Source organism: Dipteris shenzhenensis, chromosome 14, assembly GCF_047967505.1.
Source record: "Dipteris shenzhenensis isolate YYH24624 ecotype China chromosome 14, Dip_SZ_1.0, whole genome shotgun sequence".
Lineage (NCBI taxonomy): Eukaryota > Viridiplantae > Streptophyta > Polypodiopsida > Gleicheniales > Dipteridaceae > Dipteris > Dipteris shenzhenensis.
Window position 1 is genome coordinate 41,884,388 of NC_141609.1, and position 19,439 is coordinate 41,903,826.

Sequence of the window (19,439 nt, forward strand, 5' to 3'; positions counted from 1 at the left end):
GGAAAGTAACACACAACTCAAAAATATAAGGAGCCTAAATAGACACCACTGCAAAAAAGGCTATTTTTGGTGTCATAATATTCTACGATGTTTCATGCCCATTAAAAACTTAATTAGTAATTACCACTAATCACATGCACTTCCAGGTCAAGAGATGGAAGGAAGAGTAGAGAGGAAGGAACCGTCGCTAGCAGTAGCATCCTTTACTAAGCATACTTAGCACTAGCCACTCACCTAGATTGTGTTTACCACTAACCACCCACCTAAACACCTCATAATCAAGTCATGTTTTTCTCAAGGAGAATCAAGCATCTACACAATAAGTTGGATTACATTCATAAGGGTTGCCCAAAGGAAGTGGTTGAGGTAGGAGTAGGATTGTGTTAATTTCCTTATGAATGTAATTCATTATTAGCCAAAGTGTATAGTAATTAGTGTGGTATAAATTAGTGAGTGGTAATACACAAAGATGGTTCCCTTGTTTTCATTTATACTTGGCACATTTGTCCATGTATGTTTAAGCATGGATCCATGAATTGTTGTGGATAGTATAATTAGTTGCTCCATTTTTTGACTTGCCATACCAAATTATCTAACGCCATTGCTTAGTCAATGAGATCATCAACCATGCTCTACCTTGCTTCTTTATGCGACCAAGCTGTATGCGTGGTCAATGATATCATTGGCCGAGCAAGCCAAAATCTTTAGCTCTAAATTATTTGAAAAAAATTAACAATTTTTGTAGATGCATAATTTTTCTCTTTTGACATTAGAAATGCATTCATAATGCCTCAAAACCCTAAAAGCAATTGTAAACATGGGTACCTTTTGAAGATCTTTTGAAAAACCCCACCTGTCATTGACTTTGCATGCTTGGTCGATGAAACATGAATGAAGTGCACATTATTTAATGACATCATCAACCAAGAGCATGCCCGATCGATGATATCATCTACCGAGCGCTAGGTGCATGATTTCCCATCTACTTTTTTTCAAAAAATCTCTAGAAAGGCACCCATGTTTGCAGCCATTTTTAGGGTTTTGGGGCTTTTGAGCTCATTTCAGATGTCAAAAGAGAAAAATTATGCATCTACAAAAAGTTTTAAATTTTTTTCAAATAATTTAGAGGTTTTGGCTCACTCAATCGATGCTATCATCTATTCTTTCTTTCTTGTGAAAATAAAAATTTTCCATTCTTTCTTTATTTGATTTAAAAAAGAGAGTGAAAAGTCTCATTTGGACAACAATGAGTAGAACATGAATGACCTAAGATAATAAAAGTTGTTTTTTTAATAAAAAATACAAAGGTCAAGGGAAGGAAAAAACTTTTAACTTTGAGTATACAAAAATCAAAAGATATTTTGCAATATAGTGGAGGTCTTTGTTAATTTATAGGCATGATGTTTGAAAAATGCATGAATTTAGCAAGTTTTAGTTTTTGACTATGCAAAATATACCTACCATATATAGTTTAGTTCAAGTGGTGTCCTTTGCGAGTTGCAATTATGTATATTCAATGTTGCTAGTGTAACTGTGACATAAATTCATCGAGTAATGATTTTATTTTTATACTCCTCGTGGCATTCACACCCAAAAATTTGATGAAGTGATTCTAACTCCTTTATTTTGAATTTCTCAAGTATGGTTTCCTTGTAGTTAGTGCTAAATTCTTTGTTTTGAATTTCTTAACTATGATTTCCTTGCAATTCAATTCAATAACTTTATCATGCTACTAGACATGAGAACCATCTCATTAAAAAAAATGCTCATTATCATCTACTTGCTTCATGCTTGTTGGACAATCTCAAGCTTACTTAGCTATGCTTTTTGTATAGTTCAATAGCATTGTCTTGCTACTGGATATGATTGTCATACTTCACCCTCATGCTCGATGTAGACTCAAGTCTATAATTCCTCATGATTGCAATATTTCACCCTCATACTTGATGTACAAACTTAAGTATAAGGTAAACTCTCATTAAATAATGATAATTTCTCATACCATGCCATTGCAGCTTGTTTGCACTTACTAAATATTTCAAGTCAAGATACACCTTCTCACTAGGATTAGAGCTTACATTAATGGACCCAAGTCAAGAGACAAAGGGGTTGGACAATATCGTAACGTTGTGAAGAAACTAACCAGCCAATACATGATTATGATTAAAACACTTCTAAGCACATGATTGCAAAGCCTATTCAACATGCCATTAATTTCTCTTTCAATGTTGACACCCCCGACAAGAGCCGTTAAAGCATCCAATCAATCTCTCGAAGGTAATCCAAGGGTCTACATTTTCTATGTCTGATAACTCCATCAATCTCATCTTATTGATGTGCTAATTAGTCTCACTCCTAGTCATGATGATGATTATGGTACTTTTTACTCCAATGTTAACATGCACAAGAGGACATCGTGATGGTACTTGTATTATGACATGTATCATGGCTATACTAAAATTAAGAAACCGTAGCTGGTGTTTCAATAACCATTTGTGTAGCATTTACGATCAATGGATCATCAATTATTATCTTTGTATCTCTCGATTATCCCAAACTCGAAAAAGGAAAGCAACATTGGTCCTCTTACCAGGACACTGCGAACTTGGTTTGCTTTCTTGAGCTCCTTACCACGGATTGCAATATTTCCTTGAATTTTCCAATACATTAGACTTTCCTTGCATTGTATGAAATTTTTGGTTTTAATATATTCTTCCAACATGATTTTTTCCAAGAACACTTTCTAGGTGGCCTTAATTTTCAAACTTAGGTTTGAGCATGGCATTGTTACATCTTATAACTCTCCACCTAGCATGTGCTTCAAATGTAGTGTAAATATAAATGCTAGCTCCCATCTATCTCGTGGTGTGACTATTGTTTGATTCCATGTCTTCAAGATTCATTACTTTCCATGTATACTTTGCTTGAATTGAGATCATGCCCACAACAAGACAAATTTAAGATTTGGCTATTAACATGTTGCTTTCCTACAACACTTTCTAGGTGGCCCAAGCTTGAGCTTAATTTCAAGCATGCCTTTGTTGAGACATGGCATTGTTGAGCCACTAAGAGGTGATGGTGATTTTTATTGGAAATCCCTTCCTAGTGGAAGCAAGAGAGTGCACAAGTGAGTGGTTGTTAGCAAGCCAATGGGATGCAAGCTTGTGGATTAAGGATGAGGACCCTAATCCTAATCTTTTGTATAAAAATGCACACGAGTGAAGTGTGTGGTGTGGAATGAAATCCAAACTTAGGAGTTATATAAGCTTCGTCTCTCTCTCTTCTTGTCACTCCATGTTTCCTTGCAAGTCCCCTCTTGCATTTTAGAGCTTCCACCATTGTTTCTATGGGAATCTCTCTCTCTCTCTCTCTCTCTCTCTCTCTCTCTCTCTCTCTCTCTCCCTCTCTCTCTCTCTCTCTCTCTCTCTCTCTCTCTCTCTCTCCCCCCCCCTCCCCCCTTGAGCATAGTGATCCTACTTTTTCTATATGGTATCACAGTCGTGTGGCCCTTGTTCCACATCCTTTACCTTTCCACTTCAAGCTCTAAGCTTGGAAAATTTCTTCGCTTGAGTACTGTTTTAATTTGCAACATATCTAATACGCAAACTGTTGGATGCTAAGTCAGATTTTCCAAATAGAAAGTTTCATACTCAGCTGACTATTTCCAACAAATCTTGGTAGTCCTATTATTAATTGCAAATTTTCTTCTCAAGGTGTTATGAGTCTCATGGTTTAGGTTCTTGTTCTCTAAGTCTAAGAGTGGTTTTTGGCCATTGTCATGTTTCTATCAAGTAAAGACGAGTTGTTGCATGGTTCTTGGAGAAGTTATTCCATCACAAGGAACTACTATGTTCCATCTTCTAGATCTACCAGTTGTAAGGCGTATTTCATACTGCTATTGTCAGAGGTTCGAAGTCTTGCTTTCCATGTCTACGTAGTCTCTTGTATAAGCGATGACAAATTTCTTCTTCTCTAAGCAGCACAACAAGCTACGGCGGTTATTACAAATCCATAGGAGGCTCTCAATCTTAGAAGATCTTTATTGCAAAGTGATTTCCCATCACTAGTTTTTGCAGAGAAGCTTGCTTACCAACGCCTTCATTGTGCGCTACTCTAAAGGTCATCGACACTCTAGTGCAACAAATCGTTTATGTTTTCCATTTTTTTAAGCTAAGGGTCCAAAGTCTCCCAATATTATAACACGTGGCATGTCAATTGTGGCCCATAAGCCCCGTCCAAAGGTTCTTTTGAGAAATTCATCCTTGTAGTTGACTAATCCTTTCCTTCGCTTGATCTAGTTTTTTTGAGCCATTTATTAGCTGCTATTGCCTTCATCCTTTCTACATATGGACCACTTAAAGAACTTGTATTCCTTTTGAAATGATGATAAAAGAAATTCTTTTGGGCATGGCAAACCATTTTATGGGGAAGGGTTTCATAAGTGGCAGATGCAAGTCAACTATTTGTTGATGTACAAAGTTTGTGGCCCTATTTAAAAGGCACAAAGCATAGTAACATCACTACGGATGAGGATGACATTGAAGAGAAAGCATTGGTCTTCATTGCTCCAAACTCTCATCCCAAACTCCTTCATTTGGTGACAGGAGCTATGTCATCAAAGATAGTATTGGAATGAGTTGGAACAACTCTATGGAAAGAGTGGCAAGCACTCCTGTATTGCACTCAAAGTCAAATTGTTCGGTTTATGTTTTTTCTACAATGAAAATTTGAGTGACCTTTTTTAGTGAACATAATATCACAACGCAATTGGCTCCTCCTTGGACATATTTGATGCTAAGATGGAAGAGCAAGATGTTATTGCAGTGCTCTTCAAGAGCATGTCTATGCCATATGAGAACCTCGTCACAACCTAAAATCATCTCCCTGACTTCAATTTGGAAAGCATTATTAGCGCTTTTCTCAATAAACAGCACAATATCAAGGCAAGGAAAGGAGAGGGTGCATCAACATTGACTCGCTGCTGGTAGGCCCTATCCATGGGTCACCGAAAGATGAAAAAGTTCTTTTATGGCTTCAAATGTAATTTTTATAAGAAGAAAGGTTAGGATGAGGCCCATTGTTTTTTGAAAGATCCTTCACGAAGAAAGTGTTATTATTAAGTTCATCTTGCCAAATATTACAAGAAGCCACATAAAGTGGGCAACGTTATAAGCTCATCAAATGACACCTCTAATGGAATCCTCTACGTGAAAGAGGAATATGCATCTTGTACATCGGCATTTTCCTTCCGCATGCTATGTAATTGTATATGCAATGCTCAACATGTAAATTTCACATATTAGCATTAAGAAGGGATGTTGGAAATCCCTTCCAAGTGGAAGCAAGAGAGTGGATGGGTGAGTGGATGTTAGTAGCAAGCCAATGGGATGCAGGCTTGTGGATTGGGGATAAGGATCCTAATCCTAATCTCTTGTATAAGAACACACACAAGGTGTGTGGTGTGGAATGAAATCCAAACCTAGGAGTTGGATAAGCTTGGTCTCTCTCTCTTCTTGTCACTCCACATTTCCTTCAGAGTCTTGTCTTACACTTTAGATCTTCCACCATTGTTTCTATGAGAGTTCTCTCTCTCTCCCTCCCTTGATCATATCCATTCTAATTTTTCTACAATTTCATGTCAAAAGGATACTTAAAACTTTCTAGATAGCCCTAGCTCAAATTTAAGTTCACTAAAACATATAGAATCAGCTTTGTGACATTTAAAAGTTAAGGTTATTGAGAAATACTTCCAATATGTTGATTTGTTTTACTGATAGTATTTTGGTCAATGTTTTTTTTTGTGTCATGTCTAAAAAGAAGCAAGTTTTATCCACTACTATGGAGGATTCATTGCTCAAGGAGACAAAACACATGCCATCACCATTGATCTTGAACAAAAGTAGTGGACTTTCTGGATGCTTATGAGCAAAACATGAAGCCATTTTGTTGGTTCATGGAAACGTATGATTACAAAGGAGATATACACCATGTCTCCTCAAGGGATGCAACATATGAAGATATGGGGATAGTCTGGAATGTGGTGGAGGAAAAGGAAATCATGTAACAGCTTGCATTGGAGTGGTTGTTCAAAATCCAAATAATTCAAACTACATGCAATATGATCTTCTTCTCCAAGGACAAAAACTTTGGGACATGCAGGAAAGCGTGGATAGAATTAATAAAGGACCTTGGAGGGGATTTGTTTAGCTATGATAGCCTTAAGGATGCAAGAATTGAAGAGATGCTAGACATCATAAAAGGATCTGGTGATGCAAAGGAAATTTTGGATTTTGCAAGGGATAGTACAAGAGAGCATGGAGTGGACAAGAGGAAAAGAGGAGTAGGAAAGGTAAGAAAAAAGGGTGATGTTGGAATTGAAAAACAAAATATAAAGAACAAGACAATTGAGCTAACTATGTAGAGAACTTGGAAGAGGAAACATATGCTTCGATTCTACTTGCAAAAGTAGATGCAACATTGGATGGTGGAAAGCATGTTAGTTGAGTTGAAGGCACCCAGCTATTGGAAAAGAAAAAGACTTACTATCCATTTGGCATTGTCACATCAATGTCAAATGTGGTGTGTATGTTTTAAAGCACCAAGATAGAGGGTGTACATAGGACTTATAGTACCACATGTCATGGGTCTTGTTAAGGACTAATTACAGAACTCATAGGTTAACCCAATGATGGGCGATGTGATACCCTTTGGCCCAAAGACAAATCTTCCATTGCAATCTTTAACCTTCGCTTAGATTGATGAACTACTAGGTCATTTCAAGCACACTTCATACAAGCAGTAAAGTTGTTGACAGACATAATGATGAGAAATAAAATCCAAAGCATTAGTAGATAAGATTAAAAAGCCATACTTTTGCTAAATTGTCCTGTTAAGAATAGTCCTATGATGTCCAAGAATGCTAATCTAACGGTTGGAAAGGTCATGCAAAAAGAGCCCTTCATTGAGTAGTTAAGGAAAGCTAGAAGCATCCTCATCAAATCTCTAACTTTGGATCTAGCATCCCAAATGTTATAGATTTGGTAAGTTTTGTGATGCTAGCATCCCTTTAAATTCAACCAATGCTTTTGATTGATTCGATCATTATTCTTATCTCTCTATCATGCTGCTAGCCTAGATTTATGCATGCCTTGTTGGTTATCATCCTTAATTTTAAATTATTTTGATTGATTAATTCCAACATTAATGTTATCTGCATGTCATTCTGATAACCTAAATTTATGCATGCCTTCTTGCTTATCATGCAAGATTTGGTAGCAATTAGCATGTTATCATGGCCTTAACTTGAACTACATGGTTGTTTGATTGCATATCCATGATGTTTGCATATGTGTTTTGAGTATATAAAATTTAATGGATTTTTAACTATTCAAATCAATCTCATGTGTGCTTGTATGCACAGTACCTTGCTAAAGCCATCCAAAAGACCAAGGAGATCGATGCATTCAAAGCTTGGTGGAACCCAATGTGGCGCATGACATAGAAGATTAGATGGGATCAATGGGCCTCATTATTGATGGAGTTCTCCTTACATGGATAAAATCCAAAGGATGAAAGAATATGACTTTGAGGAGGTTAATATGGATGACTTGACGGACCTAAAGATGGTACATGTCATTGTCGACTTGGATCATAAATTTAGATAGGCATTGGTGGCACTCTTGACTTCCTTCACATAGAGATAAAGATATGAACATCATGGACCCTAAGTTCTTCCTAGCACCTGATCAATTTAAAGGTGAATTGAGAGACCTAAATATGGTGCATGTCAATGCCAGCTTGGATCCGAAATTTGGATTGGTGGCACTCTTGAATTCCTTTTAATGATGACTTTGAGGAGGTTAATATGGTTGACTTAATGGACCTAAAGATATGCTTGTTTCTGAATCGGTCTACAATGGTCCGAATCATGTCATTTTGATTACCAGTAAGTGGAAATCCATTAATAAAATCCATTGAGATTTGTTCCCAAGATTGTGTAGGTATTGGTAATGGCAGCAATAATCCTAGTGTTTTTCCTTTGTAGCTCTTAACCTTTTGGCATGCACGAACTTCGCTACATCTCTCTTCATGGAAGGCCAATAAAACTCCTTGGAAATGACGAACAAAGTAGCGGATACTCCTCTATGACCCATATAGGGTCACTGATGCATCTCTTCCATAACTTGTAATCTGTAGGGTCGAGTGATACATAGCCTTTTTTCAAAGAAGAGGTATCCATCACTATATGAATAACTAGATATAGGATTCCAATTATTTTGTTCAAGCTTAGTCCATATATCAGAGAAATCTGAATCATCTTTGTAGGAATCTCTCATTTGATCATTGGGTTGCATCTCTATCGCTGTAATGTTATGAAGTTGTGGCTTTCGGCTTAGTGCATCGGCAACCACATTCTCCTTTCCAGGTTGATACTGAATCATGGGCTAAAAACTTTGAATAAATGATGCCCATTTAATATGCCGATCGAAATCAAAGGTTGGGTCAATAAATGCCTAATGCTTTGTTGATTGGTCTTCATCAAAATTCTTGTGATAACCCCAAAGATTTAAAAAAATATATTTTGTGATAGAGTGGGGTACTTATGCATCCAATCTCATAATGTTTGGCCAAAAGAATGCTCCGAATTACCTTTCAAAGAATGGTCCAGGATATTTTTTATGAATATTTAACAACCTTCATGTGGGTTTTCCTAGAAGATTTTAGAGTTTTTGGCATGAAAAGTGAACACTTGGATCATTCGACGCAGTGTCTAACAAAATGCCTCTAGTCAAGATTGTGTTTGAACTCGGCAAGTGTGCCTTTGCAGTAGAGGGCAACATCCTATTAGGCCATGTGGTTTCAATAGCCAAAATCGTAGTTGATGAAGATCAAGGTAACAAGGGATTATATCTGCCCAAAGTTTGAAATAGTTATGGTGGTATTGTGTCAGTTCGGCAACTCTTTTGCTATCTAGCAAATGTGGCTCATCCTTTGTACAGGTCAATGAACAAGCATAATTCTTATGACTACACAAAAGAGTGTCAACAAGCATTTGATCATTTGAAGAGGATGGTGTTAGTTGTATTTGTGTTGAGATAGATCGATTAGTCTCAAGAGCTCCATGTTCATGTGGATACATCAGATTTAGCCTTTGGTAGTGTTTTGAGTCAAGTTACGAATGAAGGCTCACATCATCCTATCTATTATGCCGATAGAATGCTATCCCCACGAGAGAAGCCAAGTACTCTACCACTAAGAAGAAATACTTGGGAATTACATATTCCGTCAATAAGTTTTAGCATTATTTTCTTAGAAACCTTTTTTGGTTTCATGTGGACGGTTAGGCACTTTTGACCTAATACATAAGCCTGCACTAACAAGGAAATGTACTCAATGGATGTTATTACAAGAATTGATTTTAGGATTAAGCATATTCTTAAACATGAGCACTAATTTGATTTCAATGGCTTCATTTGCACCCTAGATTGAATGTTGCAAGAAGGCCATTAGGGCATGAAGGAAGCAGCGATGTCTCAAAAAATTTACAAGTTAGATTGTGTTGACCCATTGTGATCAGGGATGCTTTGCTTGCAAATGTGATAGCTATTAGCAGTTGGGGCAACCTAAGAGCCTTGGGCCGTTTGCTACATAATCGGTGTTACCTTTGCAACCCTTCTAAAAGTGGATTTATTTATCCATTTAAGCCTACTACACAATAGACTGGCAATAGATACATAATTGTGGAAATAAATTACTACACCAAACAATTATCTATGGCAAAATTTAGGTATCTGTGTGATGAACAAGTGATAGGTGGGAGCATCATGCATAGAAGACATGTCAAGTGGTGTCTGCATCCAAGTATCATAGAGAGAACATGCATGCATGTGCCACACATGGGTCAATGATAGGAATAGGTAGCTTCCCCTCCAATTGTAACCCCTAACCCCGTGATCGGGTCTTCTCGAAAAGCTCAGAGAGAGTAAGAGAGAGAGAGCTACCACACACCTTCATTGTTTATTTACCCATATATGTGTTACAACCATGTCTTCACGCAGAAATCTTGTGCATATATTCCTGCTATGTTCAAAGCTGACATGATAATTAAGTGCGTACTGAAAAATCTCCTTGGGTGATAAGCATCTGTAACTGTGCCTATGAATGTGAATAGAGTACTTGAGTGAAATGTAGGATTGTATGCAAGATTTGTCTAAGCACAGCAAGGCCAGGAATAGGTTGCATGAAGGACTGGAGCAATATACCCTTAAACCAAGGGATAAGGTCTATGACTGAAAGGAAAGTGTCCATTTCTTGCTTGCAGTATCTCAATGCAATCAGGAAGTACAGGAGAGAGAGAGAGAGAGAGAGAGAGAGAGCACAGAATCTTATAAGTGTTCCCTTGCCAGAGATAAAGTTGGTATCCCAAAGGAAGGCGAACTTAGCTTTTAGAATGACAAGCAAAATAAAAATACTCTTGTTTCCAAGATAAATAACACTTTTGAGCAGCACAAAATATCAAGTCATATTGAACCAACTTTATATGGTGAATTTCAAAATTTAAATTGGCATTTCGGAAATTGAGTAAAGAGAGATCATTTTACTGACTGCCAGCAAGAATCAGGAACCTACCATGTTTTCTAGAAAAAAGTTTTCCTTGACAAAAACAAAATGATATTACTGGTGGCCGCATACTGCTCTAATTTAACCAAATCACTCTCCGGAACTCTTTCTCACAAAGTGGTGTACACAACTCTTTTTCAATCTTCAGTGCTAGCCGCGGACATTCCAAGACAGTTTCTGTCAACAATTCCTCTATAACCCACCTTTCACAACACCAACCCCTACACGTGGGATCATTAAAAAATTTAGCAAAGAAGGCTCCTTGTTGTAAAGTGTCAGATGTCAAAACCAATATTAAATAAAGGCAGCACTTTCTGCCTGAATGTTACAATACATCCACAACCAAAACTCATTGCTCATAAAAGCTACATACAGTTGTCTGCACTTTTCATCAATCATCCCAGGCATCGTCTGCGGCACCTTCCCCTTTTTTAGGATCCACTGACGACACAAGCATATGTTTGTACTTGTCCTCCACCCGGACTGTTGTGTTTCCTATCTGTCCTACACCAGTAGGAACAAGCCTCCCTTCTCTGAAAGCTGCTGCTTGTTCCCTCTCTTTCTTTCGTGCAGCCTGGACATCCAAAGAAATTCAGGACACTCTATTAGAAAAAAGAAAACAGCTAGCTTGTAAAAGCTTCTGATCCTATTCAAGAACAAAGGTATGGCATTCAGAAATCCAAGTTACCCTCCCAGTTGCAAAGGCCATAGCGTTTCCTGCTTCTGCTTCTGTGATTGCTCTTCGGATTTGAGCCACAAGGAACTGCAGTATGAAATCAAATACGTTAGGCCTTTATCTTAAGCAATAATCTTGTCCATACAGGACAGGAGACGACGTATCCCCTTACCGCATCACGATCTGTAAAAAAGGAAGTCGCACGTCCAGTAGCACCAGCTCGACCTGTTCTGCCTATCCTGTGCACATAGTCCTCCATGGTCTATCCCATATAAACAGCAATAATCAATCATGTATTTTACACCATGAACATCATGCAGAATCAAAATGCTATTAGCATGTAAGAATTGCATGACAGCAAAGACTACCCAAACAGAGGGTTTGAGAGTGCTTTGATCCAGTGTGGCAAAAAACCGTAGCTATTGTCAAACAAAGCTAATGACCACATACCTTCGGAAGGTCCAGGTTAACAACATGAGCTACCCCGGTGACATCCAGACCACGAGATGCAACGTCGGTGGCCACCTGTAATGCACAAAGTTAAGCCAGGTTTAACCATCACATGATTTCATCAGAAGCCCAAATCACATGCCTGAATCATCACATGATTTCAGCAGATGGGAAAGAAATGTGCCCTAAAATTTACAAAATGCTTACTCATGTTAAATAATACACTCCATCCCGAAAGCCTTTTGAAAATGGAAAGTAACAAATACGAAGCATCCCCAAAAAACCCAAGCCAGAGCATACTATCCATATGCTTCAAGACGAAGAGAGCAACGAAGATCAGGAGGAAGGGGGGATGACAAAGGTGGAGACCCAGATCTTCACAGAGAGAGGAGGAGAAGATACGGCTCCGAATACTTCAAAGTCAACATGCAAAAGTGAGGCCCAAAGCTTGCTGCAGGGTTTGAAGGATGGTTGGAAATCTTGGGCATGGTGTCCAATGAGTCAAGCCTGAGTCCCTCATCTCTACTAAACTGTGTCATCACCCAGTGTGGTTACAGAAAGGAGTTGTGTTACAAAGAATAGCCCAAATGAGGAATATATCCTTTACAAGGAAACTAACCCCAATACTAACCCTAGGGGAAAAAACCTCCTAAATAGAGGAAAAAGTGCCCCAAGAGTGACCTCAGCAGAACTTGCTGCAGGTATAGGTACATTTTGGGAACCTGTTTTATAGGTTTACTACATCCTTATGAGAACTGTCATTGGCTGTACATCTGCGTATCCTTCATCTCTCCAAGTTCTGACAATGCTCTCTATCTATCTCTTTTGTAAGTGCAATCTGAAGTGAGATATATTCTACTTTGGCAAAATTGCAGCATTTAGATGTCTTCTTGTACTGCAAGAACGTTTTGCATTAGCTCTGCTATAGTATCAGAGCCAAACTGGTGAAGATACTTGATGGAAAAGCCTAGACGCATACTCAAGAATCTGCTTTGAGAAGGCAACTCAAGGCGCAGGCCTTTGTTCTGAGACAGAAAGAATATTTCAATTCAGAAAGTGTTCAGTCCAAACTTCAGTGAGTCTCGAAACCTGGACGGAACCAACTATCCTACATGGAAAGTGAAGTTTGGTAGGCATCTAGTGGGCAGGGAAATTTGGGAGGTGATGGAAGGCATGGATCGATGTGTTGGCACCATAGGGAATATCCCAATTTTGGTAGGATCCCGATAGCAAGAAGGAGTGGAACTTGAAGAAGGCAGTCGCCTCTCCATGATTATCACAACAACTGCGAATTCGATGATACCTCATATACAATTGGCAGATATGGCACTAGAAGTATGGAAGATCGTCTAGGAACTCTCTGAAACAAAATTGGGAGAAACCTCCTGCACCAAAATCAACATTTCACCATGATGATGGGGGGTAGGAGTGTCATCCCATGACTTCCTGAAGATTCCTCACAACCATTGGTCACAATATGGATAGCAGTTAGTTGGCAAATCTTCTAGTTCGCAAGCTTCCAAAGAGCTACAGAGGGTTGGTGATGGCTCTCACCACTGGAGACCCAGCAAGACATATCACTTTCGGGCTCACCAGTGATTCAAGAAGAAGCCTAGATGAAGCTATACGACAGAAGGGATGATGGCAACGAGAGGCTCTTGTGGCCAAAAGCAAGAAGGGAAGCCACACAAAAAGTAGGATGCCGGGAATGACATAGGGGACTCTTCTCATGGTGAAAACAAGAAAAGAAAGAACCACAGGAAGTGCTTCTATTGCCACTTGCTTGGAGATTTTGCTAAGGACTGCAAGAAGAAAAAGCTAACCAAGCAAAGGAGGACCACTCTAACATGGCATTTGCCAATGTGGTAAGAGAAGAACTTTTCTTAGTGACAACTGTACATCCCATTGAGAGAGTTTGCTGACAGTATTCAAAAAAGACATTAAGAGTGAAGACTTTGTGGTGGAGGTTGGGAGGTGTTACTCAGCCTTGGGATCTAAGGACCAGCCCAAACCACCTGCAAGATGGAGGAGCTCACTCAAGAAATGGAGCTGAAGTTGTCAAGGGAACATGATAATAGACTTACACAAAAGACATGGAAGAAGAGGGTACTTCTGCGAGGTAATTGGCTTGCTCCACAATACATCAAACTAAGTTTCCAAGATCAATATGCTTCATTGAAGATTTCAATAAATTGCTTTGGGATAGCTGTTTGTATAGGAATTCTCAATTGTATAGAGAATGGAAGTTGAAAGCCGTTTGTAGAATAACGGGACATTTCTCATTACGAAGGCTTTCAACGCCAGCTGCAAGATTACCCTTAACGTTAGTGACAAGGACTTTGACTAGTTCAAGTTGTTGATCAATGGTGATCACAAGCGTTCTCCAAGCAAGCCCAATCGCATGATATTAGAAAGATCAGATGATGATCCTGTCAAAGCCCTTATGGTGGAGACATGGGATCTCAGAGATCAAAAGATGACGAGCCTGCCAATGGAGGACCAATGGATGATTGATGTTCCAAAGAATTTTGGGTCTAAGAGATCAAAAGAGGACGAGCATGCCAATGCAAGACCAATGGGTGACTACGATGTTCCAAAGACAATCGGAGGGATTCCTATCGAGGGGGATCATGGACAATCCCACATGGATCTCAACGCATGGGGAATCAAGGACCAAGATGGAGATGGAGCCTATTTTAAAACAGACCCAAGATCTTTGGTACCTTACAAGATTTGGTCTGTTATTATCTTCTAAGGGGTACGACTAGATGAATCTATTGGTCCATTGGGATTCTTAAGACTCTGGAGTATTCGTGGTTAGGACCAAAAATTGTACCAATGTTCAATTACTAAAGGTGTGGGATACACACCCAGATGATGAAGAAATCCTTGGACCTTCAATTGTTCTTGAAAGCTTTTGCAAAGGGGTTAATGGAGCAGCTCTTGGACAAAGTGGGTGTCAGGCAATGGTGTGTCATCAAGAAGGGGTGTTGTAGGTGTAGGGTCAATGCCCCACCTGTAAGCCTCCAAATGAGGAGAGCTGATGGACTTGCCAGCTGCATAATATTGTGCTTAGATGGGTCAATAGGGGGAACGGTTGAGGATATGGCTATCACATGGGCAATAGAAAGGATTCCCTCATAATAATTTCATGGCAGCCTGAAGGGCCACATATGTATGCATTGTTGCAGGGCTAGAAAGAGCCCAACCATGAGCCCAAATGAAGGGCCATGTTGTAGTTTTTTAGAGCTAAGTAGTGTGACCAAGGTTCTAGTGTGTGTGTGTAATAGTTCTGTTCTCGTTTGTATTCTAGTGTGAACGATTTTGCTCCTATGACAATTTTTTAGACCTGCTGCCTAAGGTTTCCATCAAGGCCAACATCGTCTTGCTGCAGCTCATCGCTACCTATTTGTCCATCACCCAGCTAAAGAAACACCAATGCAGCCTTCTACACCATCTTTGATGCTACTACTTCAGTGCCTTTTTTTTTCCCCTAACATGACCAACACCCACGCCGCTTGCTGCTACAGAACAGGTTGCCCTATTCTAAAGACTCTCGATAAACAAGTTGCTGATTAACATCAAAAGCATATGCATATACTCAAATCCATTACATTGTCAACCGAAGGCTGTTTTTTTAACAACATTCAATCACGTTTTTTAATGGAGTCTACTCTAATTTCGGGCAATGGCGGCAAATTGTGATGATATATTATGCTTGCAAAATGAGGTGCCTGTCCAAAAATGACAGCAAATGTCAGGCATTGACCAACCAAAAATTGACTGCTCAAACAATGAGCTAAATGCACGTGCTATCCCCAAAAATATGACCTGCAAAACAATATCTGTCCAGTCAAAGGACCCCCCTGCCAATGATAGCTGTCCTACAAAAATATCAGCCCAAAACAAGGGGCAAATGTTTGTAAATGTCTCCAATGATCAATTGAGCTGTAAATGTCCCAGATGGAGGCTGTGTTCCTCAAATCTGACAAGACAACAAGCCCAAATCAAGGGGTGATGAAAGCAAATGTCACTGCAATGGACTGCAAATCTGGCAAAAGCCCCAAAATCTGAGAGGGCAAATATGCCAAAAAGAGGGCAAATTGGGAAAAGCCCCAAATCGTGCTGCAAGTTGCAAATGTGATTCAACATGCTGCAATTCCAAGCCAATGTCAATGTTCCTGCATGTCAATGTCTACCAAATGCCCACAATTGACTATACCAAGCCAATGTCACTGCAAATTCAACAAAATTGAGCATGCAGTGGCACAAAGAGTACCGCAAACAGTTCCTCGTTCATTGCTCCGTACTCTCCAAGAGAGCAAGCTCTCTGCACCTCTTCCGGGCCACACATATAGTGACTCTAGAGATATTTAGGATGCTCATTGAGATGGATGAAGCTGATTCCTTTAATGATGCACGTGACAATGTGCATTGGATGCAGGCTATGCAAGCGGAGATTCACTCCATTCAAAAGAATCACACTTGGGAGTTGGTGGACTTGCTTGTTGGCAAGAAAGCAATTGGTACAAAGTGGGTGTGACGCTGAAACCCAAATCAGATGGGTCTATAGACAGGTACAAAGCCCATCTTGTTACAAAGGGATATGTGCAGAGAAAAGGCATAGATTATAATGAGACCTTTGCTCCCACTTCTCATATGAATACCATCAGGTGTGTGGTTCCTGTAGCTGCATTTTATGGATGGAATTTTATCAATTGCACATCAGAACTGCATTCCTGAAAGGAGACCTCCTGGAGGAAGTTATGTCTCTCAACCCATTGGTTTTGTGGTACTTGGCAAGGAAGACAAGGTTTACAAGTTGAAGGGTTTACAAGTTGAAGAAGGCCTAATATGGCTTGAAGCAATCTCCTAGGGCCTGGTATGCAACAGCTGATGCCTTTTTGACCAGCAAAGAAATGCAAAACAGTCCAAATGAGAGCACCCTCTACATCAAGAAAGAAGGGGGTGATTTGCTCATTTTAGTTTTATAAGTCAATGACGTGCTGCTCATGGGTAAAAATGCTCCAAAATATGCAGTTTTCAAGGCTGAATTTCTTCAAAATGCCTGATTGGGGGCTGCTTCATTATTATTTGGGCATTCAATTTGACAAAGTCATTGGCCTGTTGCAGTCAAAGTACATTGGGCAACTGCTTGAACGGCTCAGATTTCAGAATTGCAAACCCATCTCAACTCGTATGGAGCCAAAGCTTAAGCTGTCCGTGCATGATGACATTACCCGTTTGATAACACCATTTACAGCTAGGCTATGGGATGCGTCATTAACTTTGTAATACGCGGCCAGACATTCGGTATGCAGTATCCCAGTTGAGCAGATTCATGCACAGCCCTGGCAGGCTGTCAAGCGTGTGTTCAGATACTTGTCTCTTGGTTTGCTATTTCCTTGAGGAGATAACTTGCATTTATATGCTTACAGTCATTCGGATTGGGCTGGTGACTTTGATGCTACCAGTGGAAATTGTTTTTGTCTCGTACACTCATGCATTTCTTGGTTGAGCAAAAAACAATAGACGGTTGTAACCTCATCCTATGAGGCTGAGTACAGGGCAGCTTTCACAACCACACTAAAGTGTGTTTGGTAGAAGCGTTTGTTGGCAGGTCTACATGCATCATTGGAGAAGCCTACTCCAATTCTCACTAAAAGTCAGAATACCATTCCTGTGATGCAGAATCATATGTTTCATGCTCGTACGAAACACATAGCACATCTCTCTGCAAGCTTTAGGATCTTCAAATTGTTTCTGAATGATTTGGCCAGCCATGGGCAAGTTCTAGCTAAGCCCAAGACTAGGTGCCATAGGTTAAGAACACAAAAACTGCAAATTCGTACACTCCACAACGGCCGATTAAGTGCAAGACACTGAACAAAGGCACAAGCCCAAAATTTAACAGTAAATTTCTGCAATTTCACAAAATCCTGTAGTTTGGCACTTCCTATGTATAAACACGAGTTATTCACTCCAAGACTGTCCTAAAACTGCTTCAGCAGTCAGCTAGCCTAAGGACACAGAAATTCACTGCTGTTTGCCACTATTAACATCTGGTATGCATTACAGGAAGTAAAATCGGCATTTTGTGTCTGATCGTTTATTGAATTTCAACATGGCTATGCAAGAGTGGAATTTCTGAGCTGTCTCAGCAAACAAAGGCTGTACCAGCCTGTAATTTACAAATGTGTAAATTTTCACATGCTTTTCTTTTGCAAAGTTCAGCAAAACCTCGTCAATCTAAAACCCATATATTGAATAACAGTCTAGAGACTTGCAATTGCAATTACGCATTTTCCACATTTCACAATCTAGAAAACGTTTGCCTTAAGTGCCAAAAATCAGCAAGTTCCTGCAGATCTGCTCTAAAATTTCAAGTGTGAAACTTGCTCGTGGATTGAGCTCGAGGTTGCTCCTTAGTGCCTCCAAGGTCACACTAGTGTAATTTCACCAGAATCCAGGGCATACAATGACTGAGAACAAGTTGAAATGCAGATTGAAGGTATGAATTCCACAGATGAGAATCATGTGTTGCAAGCTATCTTCTCCACTAACCGACTATTTACCTCAGATCTACACAACGCCAAAAAATAACAAGGACATGCAAAAATTTGGAGAGAAGCCTGCAAAGAACATGGAAATTCTTGCAGAAAAAGGCTGGCATTCTAGCTCTCCCTTTGCTGGCTGCTCAATTAACGAGGTGTTCCTGCAGATCTGCTCTAGAATTTCAAGTGTGAAACTTGCTTGTGGATTGAGCTCGAGGTTGCTCCTTAGTGCCTCCAAGGTCACATTAGTGTAATTTCACCACAATCCACGGCATACAATGACTGAGAACAAGTTGAAATGCAGATTGCAGGTACGAATTCCACAGATGAGAATCATGTATTGCAAGCTATTCACCGACCATTCACCTCAGATCTACACAATGCCAAAAAATACTGAGGACATGCAAAAAATTGGACAAAAGCCTGCAAAGAACATGACAATTCTTGCAGAAAAAGGCTGGCATTCCAGCTCTCCCTTTGCTGGCTGCTCAATTAACAAGGTTGAAGATTTCGAATTCTCCTCAGCCAATTACTTGCTGTAGGCACTGACAAGATGCTAGGATGAGATGTGGAGCAGATGGAAGGCAAAAGGGACAGAAAACAGCCAGCTTTTATCGATGCTACCCTCACAATCAAGGAAAGGAACAGTGTATACATGAATGTGAGGAATGTTAGAAACATAGTGAAGGGGGAGAGAGAGAGAGAGAGAGAGAGAGAGAGAGAGAGAGGGTGTGAGGAAATAATGCTCAAATGAAGACATGAAGAAGGCTTTCATATTTCAGTACAAGCCTTATATAGGCTACTCACTCACACACTAGCCCCTAGTGCATATGGGATAAGTCCCATGATGACACGTGGCACTCACACATGACACACACATAGACTAGTACTAGATCACCTAGTACTACACACCAACACACTCTTTGGGCTATGATATCTCCAACACCCCCCTTCAGAGCAAAGAGTATGAGACCCAACACGCAAGGGTACACCAATCCCCCCTCCACCACAATACTGCAAAGAGCAAGTCCAACTATCCAACACCTCCCATGTGATAGTGACTTCTCGGTCAGCTTGCGACCGGCAAGGGCAAACCATCACTCATCATTCCCCCTTACTCTGAACTGGGTGGTCAATAC

At 39.8% G+C, this 19,439-nt stretch overlaps 1 protein-coding gene across 1 annotated transcript in view; it reads right to left on the reverse strand.

The window, feature by feature from the left end:
* Positions 1-10,635: 10,635 nt before the first annotated feature.
* LOC147894642 (DEAD-box ATP-dependent RNA helicase 20-like) overlaps positions 10,636-19,439 on the reverse strand; it is a 40,245-nt gene continuing 31,441 nt past the window's right edge. Inside the window, exons 11-14 of the mRNA XM_087385094.1 lie at positions 11,747-11,821; positions 11,469-11,558; positions 11,309-11,383; positions 10,636-11,194 (exon numbers count right to left, since the gene is read on the reverse strand). Of these exons, the coding sequence (XP_087241220.1) occupies positions 11,012-11,194; positions 11,309-11,383; positions 11,469-11,558; positions 11,747-11,821 (423 nt within the window). The 3' untranslated portion in view covers positions 10,636-11,011. The remainder of the gene's footprint in view (positions 11,195-11,308; positions 11,384-11,468; positions 11,559-11,746; positions 11,822-19,439) is intronic.